The sequence below is a fragment of the Tetrao urogallus genome (assembly GCF_951394365.1).
Source record: "Tetrao urogallus genome assembly, chromosome: 6".
Lineage (NCBI taxonomy): Eukaryota > Metazoa > Chordata > Aves > Galliformes > Phasianidae > Tetrao > Tetrao urogallus.
This window is the reverse complement of record NC_136819.1, coordinates 39,442,048-39,461,276: the sequence shown is the minus strand read 5'-3', so window position 1 is coordinate 39,461,276 and position 19,229 is coordinate 39,442,048. Positions and strand designations below refer to the sequence as shown.

The 19,229-nt window shown below is 47.3% G+C and overlaps 2 protein-coding genes across 2 annotated transcripts; one reads left to right on the top strand and one right to left on the bottom strand.

The window, feature by feature from the left end:
- Nucleotides 1-409: 409 nt before the first annotated feature.
- AHSA1 (activator of HSP90 ATPase activity 1) lies at nt 410-5,571 on the bottom strand (the record flags this gene model as incomplete). The annotated part of the gene is made up of 9 exons (XM_079537850.1): nt 410-582; nt 987-1,038; nt 1,562-1,663; nt 2,410-2,544; nt 2,855-2,943; nt 4,499-4,616; nt 4,968-5,050; nt 5,205-5,395; nt 5,492-5,571. 9 exons carry the CDS (start codon nt 5,569-5,571, stop codon nt 410-412), a joined length of 1,023 nt encoding a protein of 340 aa, XP_079393976.1.
- A 538-nt stretch (nt 5,572-6,109) lies between these two features.
- Nucleotides 6,110-17,512, top strand: VIPAS39 (VPS33B interacting protein, apical-basolateral polarity regulator, spe-39 homolog; the record flags this gene model as incomplete). Its single annotated transcript, XM_079537010.1, has 19 exons — nt 6,110-6,202; nt 6,297-6,396; nt 7,621-7,761; nt 8,726-8,764; nt 9,091-9,155; nt 10,622-10,678; nt 11,630-11,722; nt 12,377-12,410; nt 12,859-12,961; nt 13,049-13,076; nt 13,265-13,338; nt 14,269-14,344; nt 14,624-14,758; nt 15,277-15,318; nt 15,687-15,776; nt 16,220-16,306; nt 16,684-16,773; nt 17,120-17,224; nt 17,492-17,512. The coding sequence occupies 19 exons, from the start codon at nt 6,110-6,112 to the stop codon at nt 17,510-17,512; spliced, it is 1,473 nt and encodes a 490-aa protein (XP_079393136.1).
- Between the last annotated feature and the right edge of the window lie 1,717 nt (nt 17,513-19,229).

The following is a 19,229-nucleotide window of genomic DNA, read 5'->3' as shown; positions in this document are numbered from 1 at the left end:
CTCAAACTAAAAACTGCACCAAGCTCATGCCCTCTGTGCATCCAGAAATGAGAAGTAAATCACATTGGGATCAACAATCCTCATTGATCATTGTATTTCCAGACGGATCCCTCCCTCAGTCTGGCCACTAAACCTTTGAACTTAAGCCCATCTGAGGACAGAAGTACACGGTGTTTTTTTTAAGTTAGGTTTATTTAGCAATAGAAGTATGTACATGTAAGAGAATCCCCTGCAGCACGAGACATGCATGAAGCAGTGAGGGACTGAAAGTGGTGCTGCTCAATGGCTTTCCTCATCACCTATCATCCCACTCTACCCAGCAGCAGGGCCAAGATTAGAAAGGGAGAGGTGAGAAATGTATCAGTCCACGTGGCAGAGTCTTCAGGCAGCATCTTTCCAACAACCATTATTAAAACAAGCGGGCACCGTAGCCAAATGTCTGTTTAATGCCCTCAAAGTAGTAGCGCTGCCAGCCTTGCTTTGTTCTCTCCTCCTCACTGGCAGGAATTCCCTTGCCTTCCAAGCACACCTCTGTCTCACCACCTTTGTCAGTGAAATTCAAGGTAATTGTTGCAAAGTGCCCTAGAGGAAACAAAACAAACCTGTCAGCAAGTGCAGTACAATACGGAATATCCTGAGGAGCTCCTTCTCTCACAGAGCACCACTTAAAAAGACTTCTCAGGATCCTTCCAAGAAGGATCTATTTATGATTGCTGCAGGCCCTCCTTACAAAGACAGGTTGGAGACAGTTCTGTTTTCATGGGGTTGAAAGCAGCCACAGCCAACCAAGCTGAAACTGCTACTTCATCATTCCTAATCCCTAGCTGCTGCCTTGGGGTAGCTCATGACTGTGACTTGACTGTGTAGGACATGAGCTTGGCTAAGACACCCTGGTGATTCCCCAGAGTGAAGTGTGGCAAGCAAGGCTGGAATTCTTCAAACACAAGCTAGAGCTGTAATACCATAAACCAATTTGGACAACTTACCAGCTGGCCAAGACTTAAATCTCCATTTCATAACAAGTTGCTTCTCAGGGACCTTAAAAACAAAGAGAGACTGAGAATAATTTCCCCCCCTTCTCCCCCCCCAAATTCTGCAGTCTAATTTAAAACAACTATAACTGTGCTTGATGTGAAGTCTTTAAGAGTCCCCTGAAAACACCACAGCCTTATTTTAAGTGGCCTTTTCTTTCCACTCATCTTCCAGGAAGGTAGGCCAGGCTGAAGCAGATAAGGAACTTAGCTCCAGAAGAATAAAATGGTAGGAGGGGTAAAGATGAAAAGGGTCACTTACTACAATTAACACCTTTCCCACCCTCAACAAATAATTAAAATTGCACAAACACAGGAGAGATGCAGGACTAGATAACAGCTTTTTTCCCCAGACCCAAGTCCTGTACACAGACCCATGCTATAAGAAGCCCTTCAGTAGGCACAGCAATTAACTACCGGGTAACAGTTAGGGATTTGTGATTCACAAATTGAAGGGCTATTGAAAAATTGCTTTTTCAAAAACAAAAGCTGCCCCAAAGCAAGACGCAGCTGCATTAATGAGTACTTACTAGGTCAACAAACTCTCCTGTGACACTGCCATCCAGCAACTGAAACTTGCCTCCTTTATCAGCCTCCAGGGCTGCGTGTGCGTGGGTGAAAGCTTGGACCATCTGAAAAGAATTCAGGAAGGGACGTGGGTTACTTGACATTATCTGCTTGCAAAATTATTGCCTAATACCTCCCATCTAGCTACAAAACTTCTGGAAGAGGAGGCAAGAATAAGTTCTTCACCAAGGAAAGACAAAAACATTGCCCTGGCCAGAAAAGCAAGGCTACAGGTGATAAAGCAGCATTTTACTTACCAGGGGAAAAGAACCCCTAGCTTTCACTGAAAGTTCTATGCACTTGTTCTCTGAATTACAATTTGATTAACTTTGTTGAGTTCCTTAGACAAACCTTTACTTTATTCTTAAAAGCAGGGGAACTGAAAACTAAGATTCTGAATAACGATACAAAGCTACTATGTATTTTACATAACAGTATGTAAAGGAGAGGAATCTGTTCCATAATTAGGGTTTGATAATACCTAAACTTAAAAGTAAAAAGCAAACAAACAAAAAAATAATCCAAAAGCACGCAAATGTAAATCCCAAGAGATCTGATCACATGCAGTAAGGGATACACCTACAGATAGGTGCTGACAGCTGTCTGGAACTGGCTTCTGGATGGCATTAATCCACTCTTGTCAACTGTGTGAAGAAATGCACACACGAGCTTTAAGCAACTGTTCTGCAGACCAGCTTTCTTATTCCATTCTCATGGTTTATGAGTGTCCAACAAAACGCCTTAAAAAGCTTCTTAAGAACAACCTCCTATGTGCAGCAAAGAGCAGTTCTCAGAACAAGCCTGGAGTTACCTCTTGAGTAACGAACACTCGGTAGAGCTCCTCAGGAGATGTTAAGAACGTGTCCTTCAAGCTGATCTTACACGTAGGGATCTTGACTCCTATGGACTTGGACTGTGCTGTGGCAGTACTGCTGCTAGCAGTCGTCTAGCAAAACAACAAACAAAACTGGAACACACCCGCATTTTTTTTCTCCAAAACCTCAACAAGCAGTCATGTATCCCAGGAAAAAACAAAGGCCTTGGGAAAAGATGCAATACTTTGAGTACAAAAGGCAGATTCATTAATCTGCTTGAATAAGAAATATCATGTGCCACAAATAGCAAAAGGCCTGCACTATAGACTGCTAGTTAGTAAGTACACATCCCATGAGCAGAAGCTGCTCTTGTAAGCCCCGGTATCCAATACACCGTGCACGCTGTCAGAGTTCCAAATGCACACTTGCAGTTTTATTTACCTTGCTGTCTTTTGCTTTAGGTGCCACTTGAGGTGCTGCTTCCATATGTTCACCATTCACTGTAGGCAATATCATGCCCTGGGTGAATTCTGGAAAGACAGAAATGTGCTCATGAAACTAATAAAAGATCAAGCAAGCCTTTTATCTGTTCTCTGAAACACACAGCTGAAAAGGCCTTCCTGGTTTCTGCCCTGCTTTTACTAGCACCACATCTTGAAACCAGTTAAAAGAAGTAAAAATAAATAAGAAGGAAACAGGTCTCACATGGCACCCACTACTCCCTACCAAAGGGTATAACAAAACCTGTCCACAGTAACAGTTAGGAGCTTCCTTCCTATATCTAGCCCAAACATACACCATCTTACACTTGTTACTTTCGCATCATGGTTTGCCTTGCACTCACATTTTTTTCTCTCTCAGTCTTCAATACAAATAGCAACCAGATTTCAAATACTTCTATCTTGATCTAAATCAATCATACTTTTCCATTCCTTTACAGACCAGACTGTCTGTCCCTTTCTCAGATCACTGTAGCACAGAATCAAGTTACTTCCAACTCCATCTTCAATTTATGGTCTTATGCAACAAGGTAACATACCCTTGGATCCAGGGGAGGTCCTACCAGTGCCCTGCCCAGCAGTACTTGCGCAGCTCCACTAGAAGTTGCAAGCCTCTTTTGTCATCATGTTTGCTTTTCATATAGCTCTATCACTTCTGCCTTTACCAATTATAGAACAGTTGGCTCACTCCTTCCTCTTCATTTGTTCACATTGGCAAAATTCCATCATATATCAGAACGTTATTAGAAATTGTATAATCTTGCACGCTGCAGTTATATTTCCCACCAACTATTCTTTATTCCAGCCCACAAGATCATATGAATCTTTTTGAACTGCATTCTCATCTTCTTCTATGTGACCTCACTTCCAACTTGCACACGAACTTAACACCCAAGGATACTGAAACGTGAGCCAAGAACAGCAACCAGCAGTGGTTTGAACAGAACTTGAATGACAAATGCCTGTGGCATAATACAGTAAAACAGATATCACAGGAACTCTTAACATTTCCACCCCATACTAGAGTGCACAGCTGAACTCAACCAAAGCATACTTCTGGAATCAGCTTATATTCTAAAAAAAGTTTTTCCAGATGCTGAGACAGCTCACTCACTGACAACAGCAAAATCTACAGAGCATTTTCAGGTTGTCAGTTGCTCTCGCACCCAAATAGCATTAGCTGTCTTTAGCAGTGTAGCAAAAGAGAAAAGGCCATCTTGAAGGGAGAGAGCAAGATGAAGGCCAGATTCTACCACATGTAGTAGGTGATATTCTACACTGGTAGGGTAACAAACACATCTTCCTGACTTTGTTTTCCTCTATCATTGAGCTTCAGTACACACAGGAAAGCCATGACACACTGTTGTTGGATTACCACTGAAGACAGCATTTCTGGATTGTGCTACAGTGCCCAGAGATAGCAGCAGTACTTGCCAACTGCTAACTACTTCTAAGAGACAGAAAGAAAACTGTTGTTGCACAGACAACTTCCTGAGTAGACAGGGTGAGGAACCCGTACTCCCCCCTCTCTTCACATTCAACACTAACCCGCACAGGTCTTACAACACCTCTTCTTCTGACATACCTGTTTTGAGAGTGCTAATGTAAGTTTTTATTGCATCTCTGATTTTTTTTGCACCTTCTTGCTTCATCAGGGTCTTCAAGTTAGTGTCAGGCTCATCTTTAGCAAGGCTGACAAGGATCTAAACAGGAAGGATAGGTGCTAGTTAACAAACTGATGCCCACACAATTCTTTTAGTGCTTGATACAACATCACAGAGAGACTTTAGCCATGCCTTCACATGCAGCAGCACAGCTTTGAAGTCTTTCACTTCACCTACGTCAGCCTACGTTCACATGCACATCTACCTAAGAACTTTCATATCCTATGGATCCCGTACAACTAGAAGACTGAAATTCATCAGACAGAGACTGCTGAAGTTATGTTGTATCTTTGATGTTCAGAGTTTCTATGGAAAAGAGATACTCGTTTTCTCTGGATTCCCCCAAAACCAGAGGGGCACCCAGCAGTACCGGCCCGCTGCTGGGCTTACCTCCACTTCATCAACGTCATTCTCATCTGAGAGATTAGGAATCTCCACGTAACCTTTGTATTTCACTCCTGTGGTCGAGGTGCCTGCAACGATAATGGTTTTCTTCAGATTAACACTTCCTACTCCACCCATTCTACACACAGCCTCGTACGGCATCACAGCGCAGCACTTCGGAAGCATCCGTCATCTCACACTCGAACTAACGGCCTCGAAATAACGGCAGCCGCCGCCACTCACCCGTCCAGGCCAGCTTGATGGCCCACTCGTAGAAGAAGATGAGCTTTCCCTTGCGGTTGTTGATGGAGGCCTCCCCGTCCAGCTTGCTCACTTCGGTCACCTCGCAGGCCCCCTCCTCGCCCTCCACCCTGACGGGCAGGAGGAGGGCCTTCAGCCGCTCCGTGGACCAGTTGGACGCGTCCCGCTCCGTCCTAAGAGAACAGCGGCCGCCGTGACGCCCCGTGCCGGGCCCCGACCGCCCCCCCGGCCCTCCACAGCCCCGCGGCCGTCCCGGCGCGGCCGCTCACCAGTGCCAGTTGTTGACGTTGGTGGCGTCCGCCCGCTGCTCCACGATCCAGCGCGGGTCGCCCTCCCCCCACTTGGCCATCGGGACCGCCGCCGCCGCTCCGACCGCCCGTGGAAACTGCTAGAACCGCCGGCCCCGCGCCACCTCCCGGCTTCCGGCACCGGCACGGTCCCTTCCGGCGCTTCCCCCGCCCCCCCGCCCAAGTTTCTCCGTTCCGCCGGGCGCTCCGGCCCGGACCCGCGGCTCCCGAAGCCGCCCCCGCGGTCGCACCGAGCACCGCCGTCACGGGGCGGCCGCCAACAAAGGCCCCGACCCCGCGCCGCCACGCGTTGAGAGCCGGGAGTCGCAGCCCAGCGCCCGGAGCCGCGCAGTGCACGCCGGGACTTGCAGTCCCACTGCGGCGCGGGAACGGGCGGAAGGCGGCGTGCAGACTGCCCGTCCCGGCGTGCCCTGCGCGGCGGCCGCCCTTCCTCCGGTGCCGTGCCGTTGCTGTGCCGCTGCCTGGGGTGGGAGGGGAGCGCGGGGAGGTGAGTGGCGGCGGCGGGGGGCTGCGCTCGGCGGGACGGGACGGGACGGGACGGGACGGGAGCGGCGCTGAGGCCGCGTGGCGCCGTTGCAGATGAGCAGGGCGCGGGCGGACGAGGAGGAGTACTGGCACAGCTCCAAGTTCCGGGCCTTCACCTTCGACGATGAGGATGACGAGCTGTCCCAGGTGGGAGCCGAGCCCCCGCCCCGCCCCGCCCCCCTCCGCGCTGTGGGGCTGCGTCCCCACGTTGGTGTGTGAGCAAACTGTCTTCTTCCCGCAGCTGAAGGAATCTAAGCGGGCGGTGAACAGCCTTCGGGACATCGTTGATGATGACGATGACGATCTGGAGAAGGTCAGCTGGAGCGGGGAGCCCGTGGGAAGTAAGTGCGGGGTGCCGCGGGCTGGCCCTGGGTCTGGCCAGCCGGCCTCTCCCATCACGTACTGAAGCTGTCCCACGTCACCTCTCCCTGTCAGCCCCCGAGGCTGAGCTGTGTGCTCCTGGTGTCCCCAGGGGGTGGGTCTGCCGAGGCCCAAATAGTATAAACAGAGTGGGGACAAGTGGATGGAGTTCATTTTGGTTCCCCCATGTATATCTTAGAGCTTAGAACAAATATTTTGGATGTTATGGCCTCACGTGCACCAGGCTCCGCTGACCTGCAGAGTTCTTTCACACCACTGTCTGTCACCATTTAAGATTCACCCTGCTTTGTCCCTGCAGTGCTTTAAGAAGACATTTCATGGTTCAGTGGGTGTTGGTAATCTGTCTCCTGTGGTTAAAGTCTGAAAGAGCACTGTAAGTGTATTTCTAGGGGTGACGGATGTGAGTTCACAAGCCACACCTGATGCACTTTGCTGGTTTTGGGAGTTCATGACCTGCAGATAATGGCAGCCAGTGAGCCACTCTCAGATAGTGAGATCTTAAAATGTGGGTCACCCACAGTGCCTTCAAGGAACCTATTCTTGTCCTGTGTTGCAACTCTTCCCACCAGTTCTGACCTTTTCCCTTTTCCCACCTGAAGTCTTTACCTATCATCTGTTTAGTTGCACCACCACATCCCCAAAGTTGATTGTTCTGTAGCTGTGCAAAAAGAGGTGACAGCTGTGTTGCAAGCAGAAAGAAGACAAATGCACTGTCAGCAGCAAGTGTGCATTGACAGCTGTTTTGTCTGTGTAGGGAGGAACTTTATCTTAGCTTTCTAGTGCCCAGGAAGGTGTGCTGTAATGCTTCTGTAATTCAAGATAAGACAGGGATTCTTTGTCTTGCTTTGTTCCTTTGTATTGTGCTTTACCCCTGTACAATTACACACAAATGTTTGGTGGGATATGCTTTTTTTTTTGTTTTTTCCCTCCCTCTCCAATATAAGCCATAATAAGCTGCACAACACTGCTGAATGCAACCATTTCTGGCTGTAGGGCAATAGGCAACTCTTTAGTAAGTAATATGACATGGGATTGAAATTCTTTGCTGGGAGTCTAGCTTTGGTGATGTGCTAGTGCAGAACTGAGCAGGATACGCTTGGTAATATTCATGCCCTGCCCCAAGATCTGTATTTACAGAGTGGTTTTCTCATTCTCTGTTCTAAATTACCTCTGTCTGTGCATAGGCATCTCCTGGTCAATCAAAGAGACAGCCTCCAGCAGCAGCTCCCTGGAGGGCCGAGACACTGGTCTACAGAAGGGCTCTTCCTCCTATGCTGCTCTTCCTAAGCAGGTTTCCTCCTATTCCCTGAGCAGCTTGTTTAAAGGTAAGGTGCCACATATGGGTTTTCCCTCAGGAGTATCAAAGAGAAATTATGTTACCTTACGTAAATCATTTCAGTGTGTTACAAAACAAGGAAGCTCTAATTATTTTTCTCTATGGTAGTGTTATCTGTCATTGGTCAGAAATTGGTGACTGTGCCTGTCTTGTGCAGAGGTACCCAGCTCTTTCATTAAGGGACGTGGATTTGAAGATTTTGGCTTCTGTGGAACCAAGCTTAACAAGAATAGGAAGGTAGAGCTTGCCTGATTACTGCAGTCTGTTTTCATAATGGACAAGAACAGCCTACAAAAGGACTTGCTTGATCCTTGTAGGCCTCATTTGACCCTCAGCAGTGTAGAGAAGATGGCTTGATTATCCTTTACTTGGAGCTCAGCTGGCTGCTGTTGGTTGGTTCAAAAGGCACCTGGTAGCAGCAGTGGTAGCATAGCTGCTGGTTGGGGATTGTGCAGCAGGTCACTGAGGGGAATTAAGCAGCTTGCAAGAGTTCAGCTCTGTTATCTCACAGGACAGCAAGCCAGCTTTTACTTTGTCACTTTCTGGTGTTTTTCTACTAACGTATTTGATAATACTGTGAAAAACTAAAGGCATCAAAATTGCAGCCCTAGTGAACTAAAGTGCCGGTGTTGCGGTGGCCTAAGCAGTAGTGCATGCTGGAGCCTCTGCTTTGCAGGTAGATGAGCAAATTAAGGCTCTCTCACCTCTCCTAGCTGTGGCAAAGAGGAGACAGATGGGGCTAAGACGCAGTTTGTGATGCCACAGACTATTTCAAAGATTTAGACTACAAAGCAGGTGAGCCCCAGCTATGCCAGCAGCATGAATCACTTCATGAGAATGGCTTGTGCTACACTGGCATAGTGACAGCTCACCAGGTTGCAGCCTGAACTTGTGTTCCCTTTGCAAGAGATGTGCCAGTGAAGAGTCTTTCATGACATTTGTTTTGATTGCAGGACGAAACAGACTTCCAAGTTTGCCGTCCCTTTCAGACGGTAAGTTTTGAATCCCTGTCTCTCTTTGGGAGGTTTACGTAAACCGAAGTTTCTCCAACAAAGAGCAGTGTCATTTTCATAGCACTGCAGAAATCAGTTGTCTGAAAGTTGTTCAGCAAACCAGAGGAAGTGTTGGCGTGATGGTCTGAAGGAATCTGATTATATACTGACGGCCTTTGGGTTTAGAGCAACTTTATACTGCCATTTGATGCTTGACTTTGCATCTTCTACCACAAAAGGCAGTTTTGGAAGTGGGTGTGAATCAGGATTGTGGTGTGTTACTCAGTTTTGTCCTGTTTTTTTTTTTTTTTTTTTTTTTTTTTCAGCCTTCACAGACACAGGAGTTAAAAACTATGCCCCAGAACTGCGCAGACCAAAAGCTGAGTACAAGGTGAGCAGTTCAAGTGACAGTGCTCTAAAGGTTCCATAAAAAGTGATTGACTACTGTTTCAGATGGCAGAAGACAATGGAGGGATTAGAAAAGGGAGCTGTGAAATGTGGAGTCAACCTCATAGTAACTTAGGTGTTTTCTGTTTCTTTCCAGAAACAAGGAATTTTGTTGGGGGATATTAGTTATTCCTTCTTGCCCAGCAGTCTCTGTGAAACGATTACCTCTTTAATTCTGGATCTGATGAATTGGCATCACTTAGGCTTTTTAAATGAAACCTAAAGGTTATGAATCACTGTAATGCCCCACCTTGATCAAGGGGCAGAGAGGTGAGGTACCAGTTGTTAGGAATGTTCTTCTCCCAGAGAGGCAGTGTTAGGTGTTGCAGAATCTAAGGGATTTGGGGACAGGGTGAATTCCTCCTGTCCCAGCCTAGTAGATGTGAAATTGTAATTCCATGTCCCCAGGTTCAATCAGTAACAAAGCTGAGTACAAGTTCCCAACAGATACAGATAAGCATGCTAGTAGCACAGCTGGCCACACATATTAACACAGACCCCAAGCAGGATAGAATTTCAGTAGTGGAACATAAAAGTACTCTATGGGTGTTTCCAATAGCTGTTCTGAGCCCTTTATGCTCGGAACTTCTCAGACTCATGTGCAGTGGTCCCCTAATATGGGAAGGGACTGCGTCTACATAACAGACTGTCTATCTGGTTTTTCAGTAAGCTTTTGATTAATTCAAATTCGTTGTTTGTTCTGGTTGCTTCCTTTCTCTGTCTCTTTTGAGGCAGAGGACGGCATTACAGTCACTGGCTCACAAAATTGTAAATGTATTCTTAGAATTTTGAGTTCTGAGAAGGGGCTCATACCACCTTTTATATGATGCTTCCAGATTGTAGTGTCTGTAAGCTCAAGGGGAGGAGTTTGGGGCACTGCAGAACCTGTAGCATGTTACCTGAAGATAGTGTAACTGCACTTAACTAGACCTGTGGGAATCTCCAGGCACTTGCCCAAAGCTGTTGGGTTTTCCAGTCTGCTGTGGAAGGCCCTCCAGAAGTCTGAATTGTAGTAAGGAAGTGATTCCTTTAGCCTCAGTTCTGGATTTCTTAGTTTTGCATGTATTTTGTTTGTCCTTCTGTAAGTAACACTGGAGCTTTTATTTGCAGGCAAGACAATCTTCTGAAATGCACTTCTTGTAAAGAATGTGATGATGGCCCTTTTACCAAAGCAATAGAAAGATTTTCTGTTAACTTCTGAGCCTCTGTCTTTCTCCCTAGTCAGCATATGGACCCTGAATGCCCAGTACCTACACCAGAAAGGATGTGTACTGCTAACCATCCTGGAGCATCCGAATGACTGAGAAGTTAGTCTACACCGGGGCCATCACTAATACAGCACAAAAGGAAACTGACTTGGGAATGCTTGTCTAAAGTGGCCTCCTGAGCTCTTTGTTTCTCTTATGGCAGGATTACAGCAATGACTGGAGCCCCAGAGATACAGTCCGGCGAATGCAGAGGGGCAAGGTAAGGGCATTCCTCCTTCATCTGCTTGCTAGGGAGAATAACTGCTCCCAGACTGCTTTACACTCCCCTGTGCATCTGGCTGTTCCAGGAGCAGGAAGGGAATCCATGTTGCTTACAGCATCTGTCCAGAATGGTGTGCTGTGCCTGTCTGTTGCTTTGCCAAGTGGCAATGCAGAGATCACTTCAGGAGACCTGCAGGGTTTTGTTGGGTTGTTACTTGAATCATCCCTTCAGTAGTCTCTGACAGAAAGTGTCTGTACTTCTATGCCTTCCTCTACCCTTTCCATTCCCTGGGGCTGGGTTTTTGGAAAAGATTAGAGATAATGAAAATAGGATTAGAAATAAAGAAAATAGGAGCAATATTGGTTACACTAGAGCTGGAATGTTGGTCTCGACTGCCTCAGTTTGCAGTGAGTCCACAGGAACTGTGTGCAGGGATTGTCTTTAAAGTGCTTTTGAAGTTACCTGTTCTTAATGTGGTTTTGTTTTGCATATGTCTCCTCAAAGGGGACAGATGGACGAAAGGCTGACAGAGGTCACAGTTACAGAATAAGAAGGAAGAGTTGTGCAGCTGTATTTTTCTGTTTTCTTCAATGGAAAGGTTCCTTCAGAGTTTCCTCCTCCTGACAGAGGTGGTGGCTTATAGCATGCAGAGAAGTTTTGCTTGTTTCAATTGTGCTGTTGCAAGTGTGCTTGTACTGAATGCGCAGCATCTGCTGTTCTAATCCAGGCAGTAATAAGAGCTAACTGTATGCTCCCAGCTGACAGATTGTCGGGGATCACACAGCACATGGTTTCAGCAAAATGAATAGTTCTCTGGTGGTTGGTGGAGCAGTTATCTGTGTTGCTGAAGGGCTCATGTGGGAAGAATAGGTAACACCTTTGGACTTAGTTCAGCCTGGAGACTTGCTGGTGTCCTGTATAGCTACTTCAATCTCTTTTTATCTTCAGGTCTGTTCTCTAGAGAGGTTTCGCTCCCTGCAGGACAAGCTGGTGCTCTTGGATGAAGCTGTGGCGGGACATGATGGAAATGTCATCACAGCTGTGAGTCCTCTTGGGTCCATATAGGGCTGAAACTTCCTGGATGACCACACAGAGGGTGTTTGTGTGAATACAATACTTGGCAACCTAATCTTGCTAGGTTGGGGTTGTTCTTTAGTTCAAAACAAGAAGTTACTGAAAATTGTCAAAGCCTATGGCTGAGAAGTTCTGTATTGCTGCTGGCTTTCCTGCCAGTCTGCAGAATGTATGTTGACCACTAACAACTGAGTCAGCCAGAAATTGTTCTTTGTAGCAATTTCTTGAAGGCCAAGGTTTAATCTGCTTACTGCAGCACAGAAGATTTGAGGGGCCTCTCTGTTTTTTCTGGTTTCCAAAGCATCAGGCAGCAGTTGCAGTGTCAAAGCTTCCCTGATCCAGGTCTTCTAAGCCCTTGGCTCCTTCAGGGAATGGTTTTTCTTCGTAAATCTCTATCTCACTTAGCTAAGCTCCAGAGAAATTGGCAACTGTGGCCCTGACTCACTGCTTCTCCTGTGTTTATGGGTAGCAGAATTCACTTGAGTGCTGTAAGAGCTGTGCCTTCAGAGACCCTTTGCGTAAGCTTCCCTGCGTCTTGGCCAAGCTTGACAGTTTGTTGTCTGTCTTAATTCTGGTGAAGACTCTTATGTTCAGCTGAGAGCTGCCTCTCTGTGCTCACAGGTCCTGATATTCCTGAAACGGACACTAAGGAGAGGTAAGTGTGACTGGGGTCAGGGTTTCTATTGCATGTTTCTGTTAAGGATGAGGGGGCCAGTTCTTCTACTGGGTCCAAGTCACAGAGTCGGCAGCTGAAGTATCACTGCTTTGCTGAACATGAAATGTTTTTGTGGTAAGTGTCATGTGGGAGGGGGTTGGTGATGCATATGAGGAGTCCCAAGGAGGAACTTTGAGCACTGGTCTGTAGTGATGGTGATAGGGTAAATTAAAATTAATTTGTAGGGGTAACACTCTACTATGAATCCTCTTTGCAGCCTAGAGAACAGTTTTCTCTTGTGCTCAAGCCTCCAGGCATGTGCTTTGAGTTGGGTTAATACTTCTGAATCATACAAAAGACTTGTAGTTCCATGCACTACACTTAGCCCCATCAGTCTTGGTCATGTTAACTTGCTTTACCCCCATATGTGTATTCCTTTTTCCTGCAGAGGTCTTGTTTCGAGAGCTGGAGGTGCGGCAGGTGGCCTTGTGTCATCTCATCCATTTCCTCAAAGAAACGGGTGAGCAGAAGCTGCTTCTGGATCTGCTCAGGTGAGGGCTTGCCCAGCCATGTGGCAAGGCTGAGCACCCTGCTAGGAACCTGCCTCCAAGTTAATGCTTGCTTGTTCTGTTTTGCAGGTTCCTAGACAGGACTGAGGAAGTTGCTGTGAGTATTCCCTGGAGCAGAAGCTCCATCTCCTTGGCAAAGGAGTGCAGAGCATGGGAAGGGCAGAAAGAGGCTGGCTGTAGTATCTGGTTGTTTAGATGACAGCTTTGCATTCCTGTTTTGCCCCCTGAGGTCCTGTATGTCCCAAATCCATAAGAACAGGCTGCTTTTTTTCCGTCTCTCTCCAGCTCTCACAGTACCGGGAGCATTTGAACATCCAGGATGTAGAAAAGAAGAGAGAATTTCTGAAGGGCTGCATTGGGTAAGAAAAGATGCAGGAGAATGGACTTAGATGTGGATGCTTCACAAAAGCTGGTAATAAGGACAATTAGACCTTTGTCCTAGCACCGCACTTATGTAGCCCCAGAACTGATACTGGTTTTACCTCAGTGGCAGTGCAGTATTGTGGACATAATGTAGACCAGAGAGGAAGAATTAGTGATCACTACTCTAGCATCTTTTGCTGCTTACTTGGGGCCAGAAATGCTTCAGAGACATTCTGAAGCGTGCAAAGCTTGGTTGCCTGAGCACTTAAGGAAATTGGTAGGGGCATGGTAGGGGTGGCCAGCAGGGACAGGGAGGTGATTCTCCCCTTGTTCTTGTGAGGCCCCATCTGGAGTACTGTGTCCAGGTCTGCAGTTCCCAGTACAAGAAAGACAGGGAGCTGCTGGGGAGGGTCCAGAGGAGAGCCACAAAGATCAGGGGACTGGAGCACCTCCCCTATGAAGACAGGCTGAGGGAGCTGGGCTTGTTCAGCCTGGAGAAGAGAATGCTGCTGGGTGACCTCACTGCAGCCTTTCAGTACCTAAAGGGAGCCTACAAACAGGAGGGGAATTAATGCTTCAAAAGGATAACAGCAGGACAAGGGGACATGGTTCAAAGTTGAGGGAGCCAAGATTTAGGTTGGATGTCAGGGAGAAGTTCTTTACAGAGAGAGTGGTGAGGTGCTGGAGCAGCTGCCCAGAGAGGTTTTGGTTCCCCCGTCCCTGGAGGTGTTCAAGGCCAGGTTGGATGGGGCCCAGGGCAGCCTGGTGTAGTATTAAATGGGGAGGTTGGTGGCCCTGCATGTGGCAGGGGGGTTGGAGATTCATGATCCTTGAGGTCCCTTCCAACCCAAGCCATTCTGTGATTCTTCCCAAGTATACTGGATTAAGAGCTGCTGACAGTGTTTTCTTCCTGCATGTATGGCCAGACTGCCGTTTTCAGCCGAGGATATCTCCCACATCCAAGACCATTATACCCTGCTGGAGAGACAGATAATCATTGAGGTATGAAACCTTTGATTTGCTGGTCAGAAGGTGACTAGCTATGAGAACCCTATCTGTCCCTAGCTCATACCATGCTGGATCTAAACAGCCTGGCTAGTGTAGTCTGACTGCTAAGCACGCTGCTGATCCAGGCCCACGTGGGAAGTACCAGACCTCAGACTTGAGAGCGCGTTGAGGCTGTGCTGGTGCTGTCCTTTCATGACACTCTACTCAGGTGTATACTCAGAACTAGATCAGGCAGCTGCCCTGACTCATGTTCACATCTTTTTGTTTCCTCAGGCCAATGATCAACACTTGGCAATGGCTGGGCAGTCAGAGATATTTCGGAAATACCCTCGCAAGGCCTCAATTCTCAACATGCCACTAGTGACCACTCTCTTCTATTCCTGCTTTTACCACTACACAGAGGCTGAGGTGAGGATAACGTAGAAGGCAAGGGTTATGTCTCATCCCTGTAGCCCTCAATATTTGGAGTGGTTAAGTTGGGCATGTTAAGGAAAGAATGAGAGGGAGGTCAGATTTCATCTGTAAGAGAGACTGAGAGGAATTTCTCTCTCCTTGGCCTTCCAGGGCCAGTTTGGAGATTTCTTCCTTAAGACAGGACATTCAACCTGGAGTGGCATGTCAGGGAGTTGCCTCCTGAAGGAAATCACTGGCTTGTGTTGCAGCTTCCAAGCAGACAGAATTAGCCCTCAATTATATAAGGCTATTGGTCTCTGGAGTGCTGAAAGTGCACCAGCTTCAGGGAGCTAATGGGGTGGGTTAATTGCTCTCTTCTGTCAGTTCTTTGCTCCTTTGTCACTTTCATGAGCAAAAAGCTTAAAGACTTCAAGGGACATTCATCATGTGCAAAGCAGAGTAATTGAAAGCGTCTGAGCCTCTTCCTTGGTGTCCTCTGCTTAGTTTGCAATCACTGTTTGCTCTCTCTGTAGGGAACATTCAGCAGCCCAAGCAATCTGAAGAAGACATTTAAGGTATGTGCGCTTCTGGCTGGTGTGGCAGCACCAGCTGAAAATGTAGGCAGCCAAACTGTGTTTAGCAAGGGGACTGGCTTGGAGCTTGAGGGTGTCTGTGCTGGGGCAATGTAGGGAACACTGCATTCTTCTTGACTAAAGCCATTTCAGAAGCTCAGAAAGGTACACTGAAAACAGGGGCCAACTAGCTGCAACATCACCTGTAAATTCCCACCTCCGGCTCAGTGGCCATGACCTCAGGCAGTATCTCACCTCCTTGCCTGGCTGTTGTGAGTTTTGACAAGATAGAGGCAGATACCATTCTCCTCCGTGCCACACAGTCCTGCTAAGCTGTGCTAGTGCTCTGAGTGCAGCTCTCTGCCTTGCAGATTCCTGATAAGCAGTATGTGCTGACTGCCCTGGCTGCCCGTGCCAAGCTACGAGCCTGGGAGGATGTGGATGCACTCTTAACTACCAAGGTGAGATGGGGAAAGCCTTACTGGGGACTCAGTTCTAAGTACTGATATCTACTAATAGCTGGCTTGTTCTGGGTTACCGAACAGACTTGTTTATTTCAGCAGGACCCAGCATTTCTGGTACAGGGTGTTACATGTTCCTCTTTCCCTGAGCTCTGCTGGGCCTGAATTGGCTGCAGCTACTGAGCCGGAGAAGGGGGCTGCTCTCATGCACTGTTACCAGTTGGTTTGCAGCCAGCTTTAGCTTAGGCACTGAATAAAGGGCTCTGCCAGTAGTACATATGGTGGCTGGCACGAGGAGAGATGTTATTTCCTTCACTGGGGAAAAACTGTTCTTGCTTTCAGATTCAATCTGTGGCAGCCATGTTCTTTGACTTCAGCCTCCTCTGGCAATGGCTGGAAAGATTGACCTTTAGGATTAACGCAGGGTTTGGCTGTCATTTCAGAACTGGCTGGGCTACACCAAGAAGAAGGCACCTATTGGCTTCCACCGGGTGGTAGAGATCTTGCAGAGGAACAATGCACCTGTCCAGGTGAACAAAGAGCTGCTGCTTGTGTGCTCCTTCTCTTCATTGAGGTTTGGACCATGACCGATTTCCCAGGTCACCTGCCTGCAGAGCACGCTTTCCACAGTGTATTTCCAGCTGCTTTTGCTGCATTAAATTTCCTTATGTTTCATCTGTCAGGATGCTAAACTGATCCATAGGGATGAGACAGTGCAGGGCTTGGGACTTTCTGAGGATGGCCTTACCTTTTTGGGGTTCTTAGCAGACTTGTCCTGGCCAGTTGTTGCCCTAGGATGGAAAGGGCCAAGTCTGTGTAACCAGTGCCTTTGAAAGATTTTGCGATGGGTGTGAAAGAATGAGGCAGGAAATACCTGCAAAAGGGAACTGTCTTCTTTCCCTTGCAGGTGCTGCAGGAATATGTGCGCTTAGTAGAGGATGTGGAAACACGGTTGAACCTTGCCACCAAATACAAGTGCCATGATGTTGTGATTGATGTAAGTCTTTGCTGTGTGTATGAGGAGAGGGGACAAAAGCCTGCTTTTTCTCCCTAACTTTCCCATGTCACTCTACTGTCATGCGCCTTGTGAAGTTTTCTTATTCCTGTGGCTTGGGAACAGCATATTGTTCTTAGTGAAAGCCAAGTGAGCCAGGAGCACGACTCCTAGAGTATGTGCTGTGCCCAAGCCTCTCTGCTTGTGCAAATGGACTGTGCAGACCCAAGTTATTGATTGGAATTTGAGGGGAGGTTGAGGGGTTGATACCTACTCATCCGCAGGGCACCATCTAACTGATGAAGTGTCCTCATCACTCAGATAGATGCTGGTTTTGTTGTTTGTCTAGACATACAGGGATCTAAAGGATCGCATCCAGCTGATGGCATATAAATGCAAGGTGGAGCGGGGCTCTGCAGAAGAAGAGAAGATAAACAGCCTACTCAGTAACATGGTAAGAAGCACCTGCTTTTTCTACAAACTTTTTGAAGACAGCCATAGGCTAGGTGTGCAGTAAGGGCATGACACCTACATTCTTTTCTCTCTGATGGGAAGTTAATGTTATGTTTGGGGTTACATTCAGAGTAAGAATGAAGGGTGATGCTGATAAAAGTAGCAGGTTTTTGCCGCAGTTGCCCTTTTCATGGTCTGTGTCTTGCTAACTTGGCCCAGGGGAACTGTGGTCAGCCTGATGTTAGTCATGCTTTGTTCTCTCTTTTAGCAAATCCGGTGGAAGAACTGAGCACCAGCGAAGTAACCTGCTTGGACGTTGCCTTGCCAGTACAAAAGGAAATTGTAAAAGCTGGTCCAGCGCCAACAGAGCAGCTCTGTTACTAATCATTGCATGATCAGTGTTTGTCAGTGACACTGGGTGCTCGTGGGACAGAGGCATTCAAGCAGGTTGAAGACAGCTGCTCTGATGCAGCCAGTGAAACCATGGTACTGATCCACGAGGGTTGATTCTTTTTGGAATCTGATTCTCTTTGACCTGGTGTAGGACAGTCATGGCTTTTGTTTACAGAGGGAAGTTGCTGGACCAGGCAAAGTTGTGTTTGCTTATTGTGGTGTCTGGGCTCTTTCTAGCAAGAGGAACAGGTCAGTCATTCGTGGGTCTCCAGTAGACAATGCTGACCGACCAGTCCCTGTAACATTCAGGCTGGCTTGAGCATCACCAGTCATGGCTGTGGAGAACAAGGCCTACTGGACTGTGTTCTTCCCACATCAGAGTGAGAAGGGGGAAAGGGTCAGCTGCACTTTGAAGTCTTTCTTGGTTTGTTGTGGCTCACACCAGGAAAGAGGTTTTATGAACTCCTGCAGAGAGCCAGGGCAGCAGCCTCTGCCTGTATCCCTATGCTGGCACTTGGCAGCTCTCTGCAGATCCCTTCATCAGGAAAGAGTGGGCACGATGTGTGGAGCTGGTCAGAGCTGTGCTACATTGGATGGAGAGCAAGAAGGGGACCACTCACTTAGCACAAACCTGATGATCCCAGGAAGGATTGAATTGCACTTTCTCAGAAACACAATTCCTCAGGCAACTGCTGGCTTCATCCTTCCAGACCTCTCTTCAGTTCCTTAAATAAAGCTGTCTCTTTCTCCTCAGGCTGTTTATTTCCTTTCCACATTATGCACTTTGCTGCTCTGTTAGCAATTTATCACACCTCCCTCAAAGTGAGTATGCATGTTGTTTTCTCATATCCTGAAATATCACTGTGAAGAAGCCTTGCTTGCAGCAGTACCTTGTTTCATACTTTCCATGCCGTCAGTACAGATTAACTCATTTCTGTGTTTCAAGACCATTTGCTGCCATGAAGGTTCTCGTACAGAGCTGAAGGCTCCGTACAGCCATGTACAAGTCTGAGGGCAAATTTGGGCTCCAGCATCCCTGCTGCACTGTGCACTGTGCAGTCTCAGTTTCTGTGATCACTCTTGTTAGTTTTTTTTTTCCTGTTTTGTTATTGTTGGTTTTGGGTTTGTTTGGTTTTGTTTTCCCCACAGAATCATAAGCATGCTTAGGTTGGAAGGGATTTCATGATCATCTTGTCCCTTTCCCCTGCTCAGGTATGGTCATCTGAAGCAGGTGGACCGGGATTGTCCAGATAGGTTTTCAGTGTCTCACATTTGGAGATACTGGCTCCTCAGCCTAATTAATTCTGTTCCTGTATTTGACCATCCTCACTGTTAAAACAATAAATTAAAAAGTTTTGTGCTTGTATAGAATCTCACACATTTCAGTTTGAGCCCAGTGTGTCTCGTTCTGTCACCATTAATGAGCATCTCAGTCTCTTTTATTCATTTCCTCCCATCAACTACATGCATTGATGAGTGTTCACCTGTGCTCCCCTTCTCAAGCTGAGCAGTCCTAGCTCTCAGCCTCTCGTATGGAAGATGCTACAGCCCCTTAGTCCCTTTGCTAGACTCTAATATATTCATGCTTCTCTTGCATTGAAGTGTCCAGAATG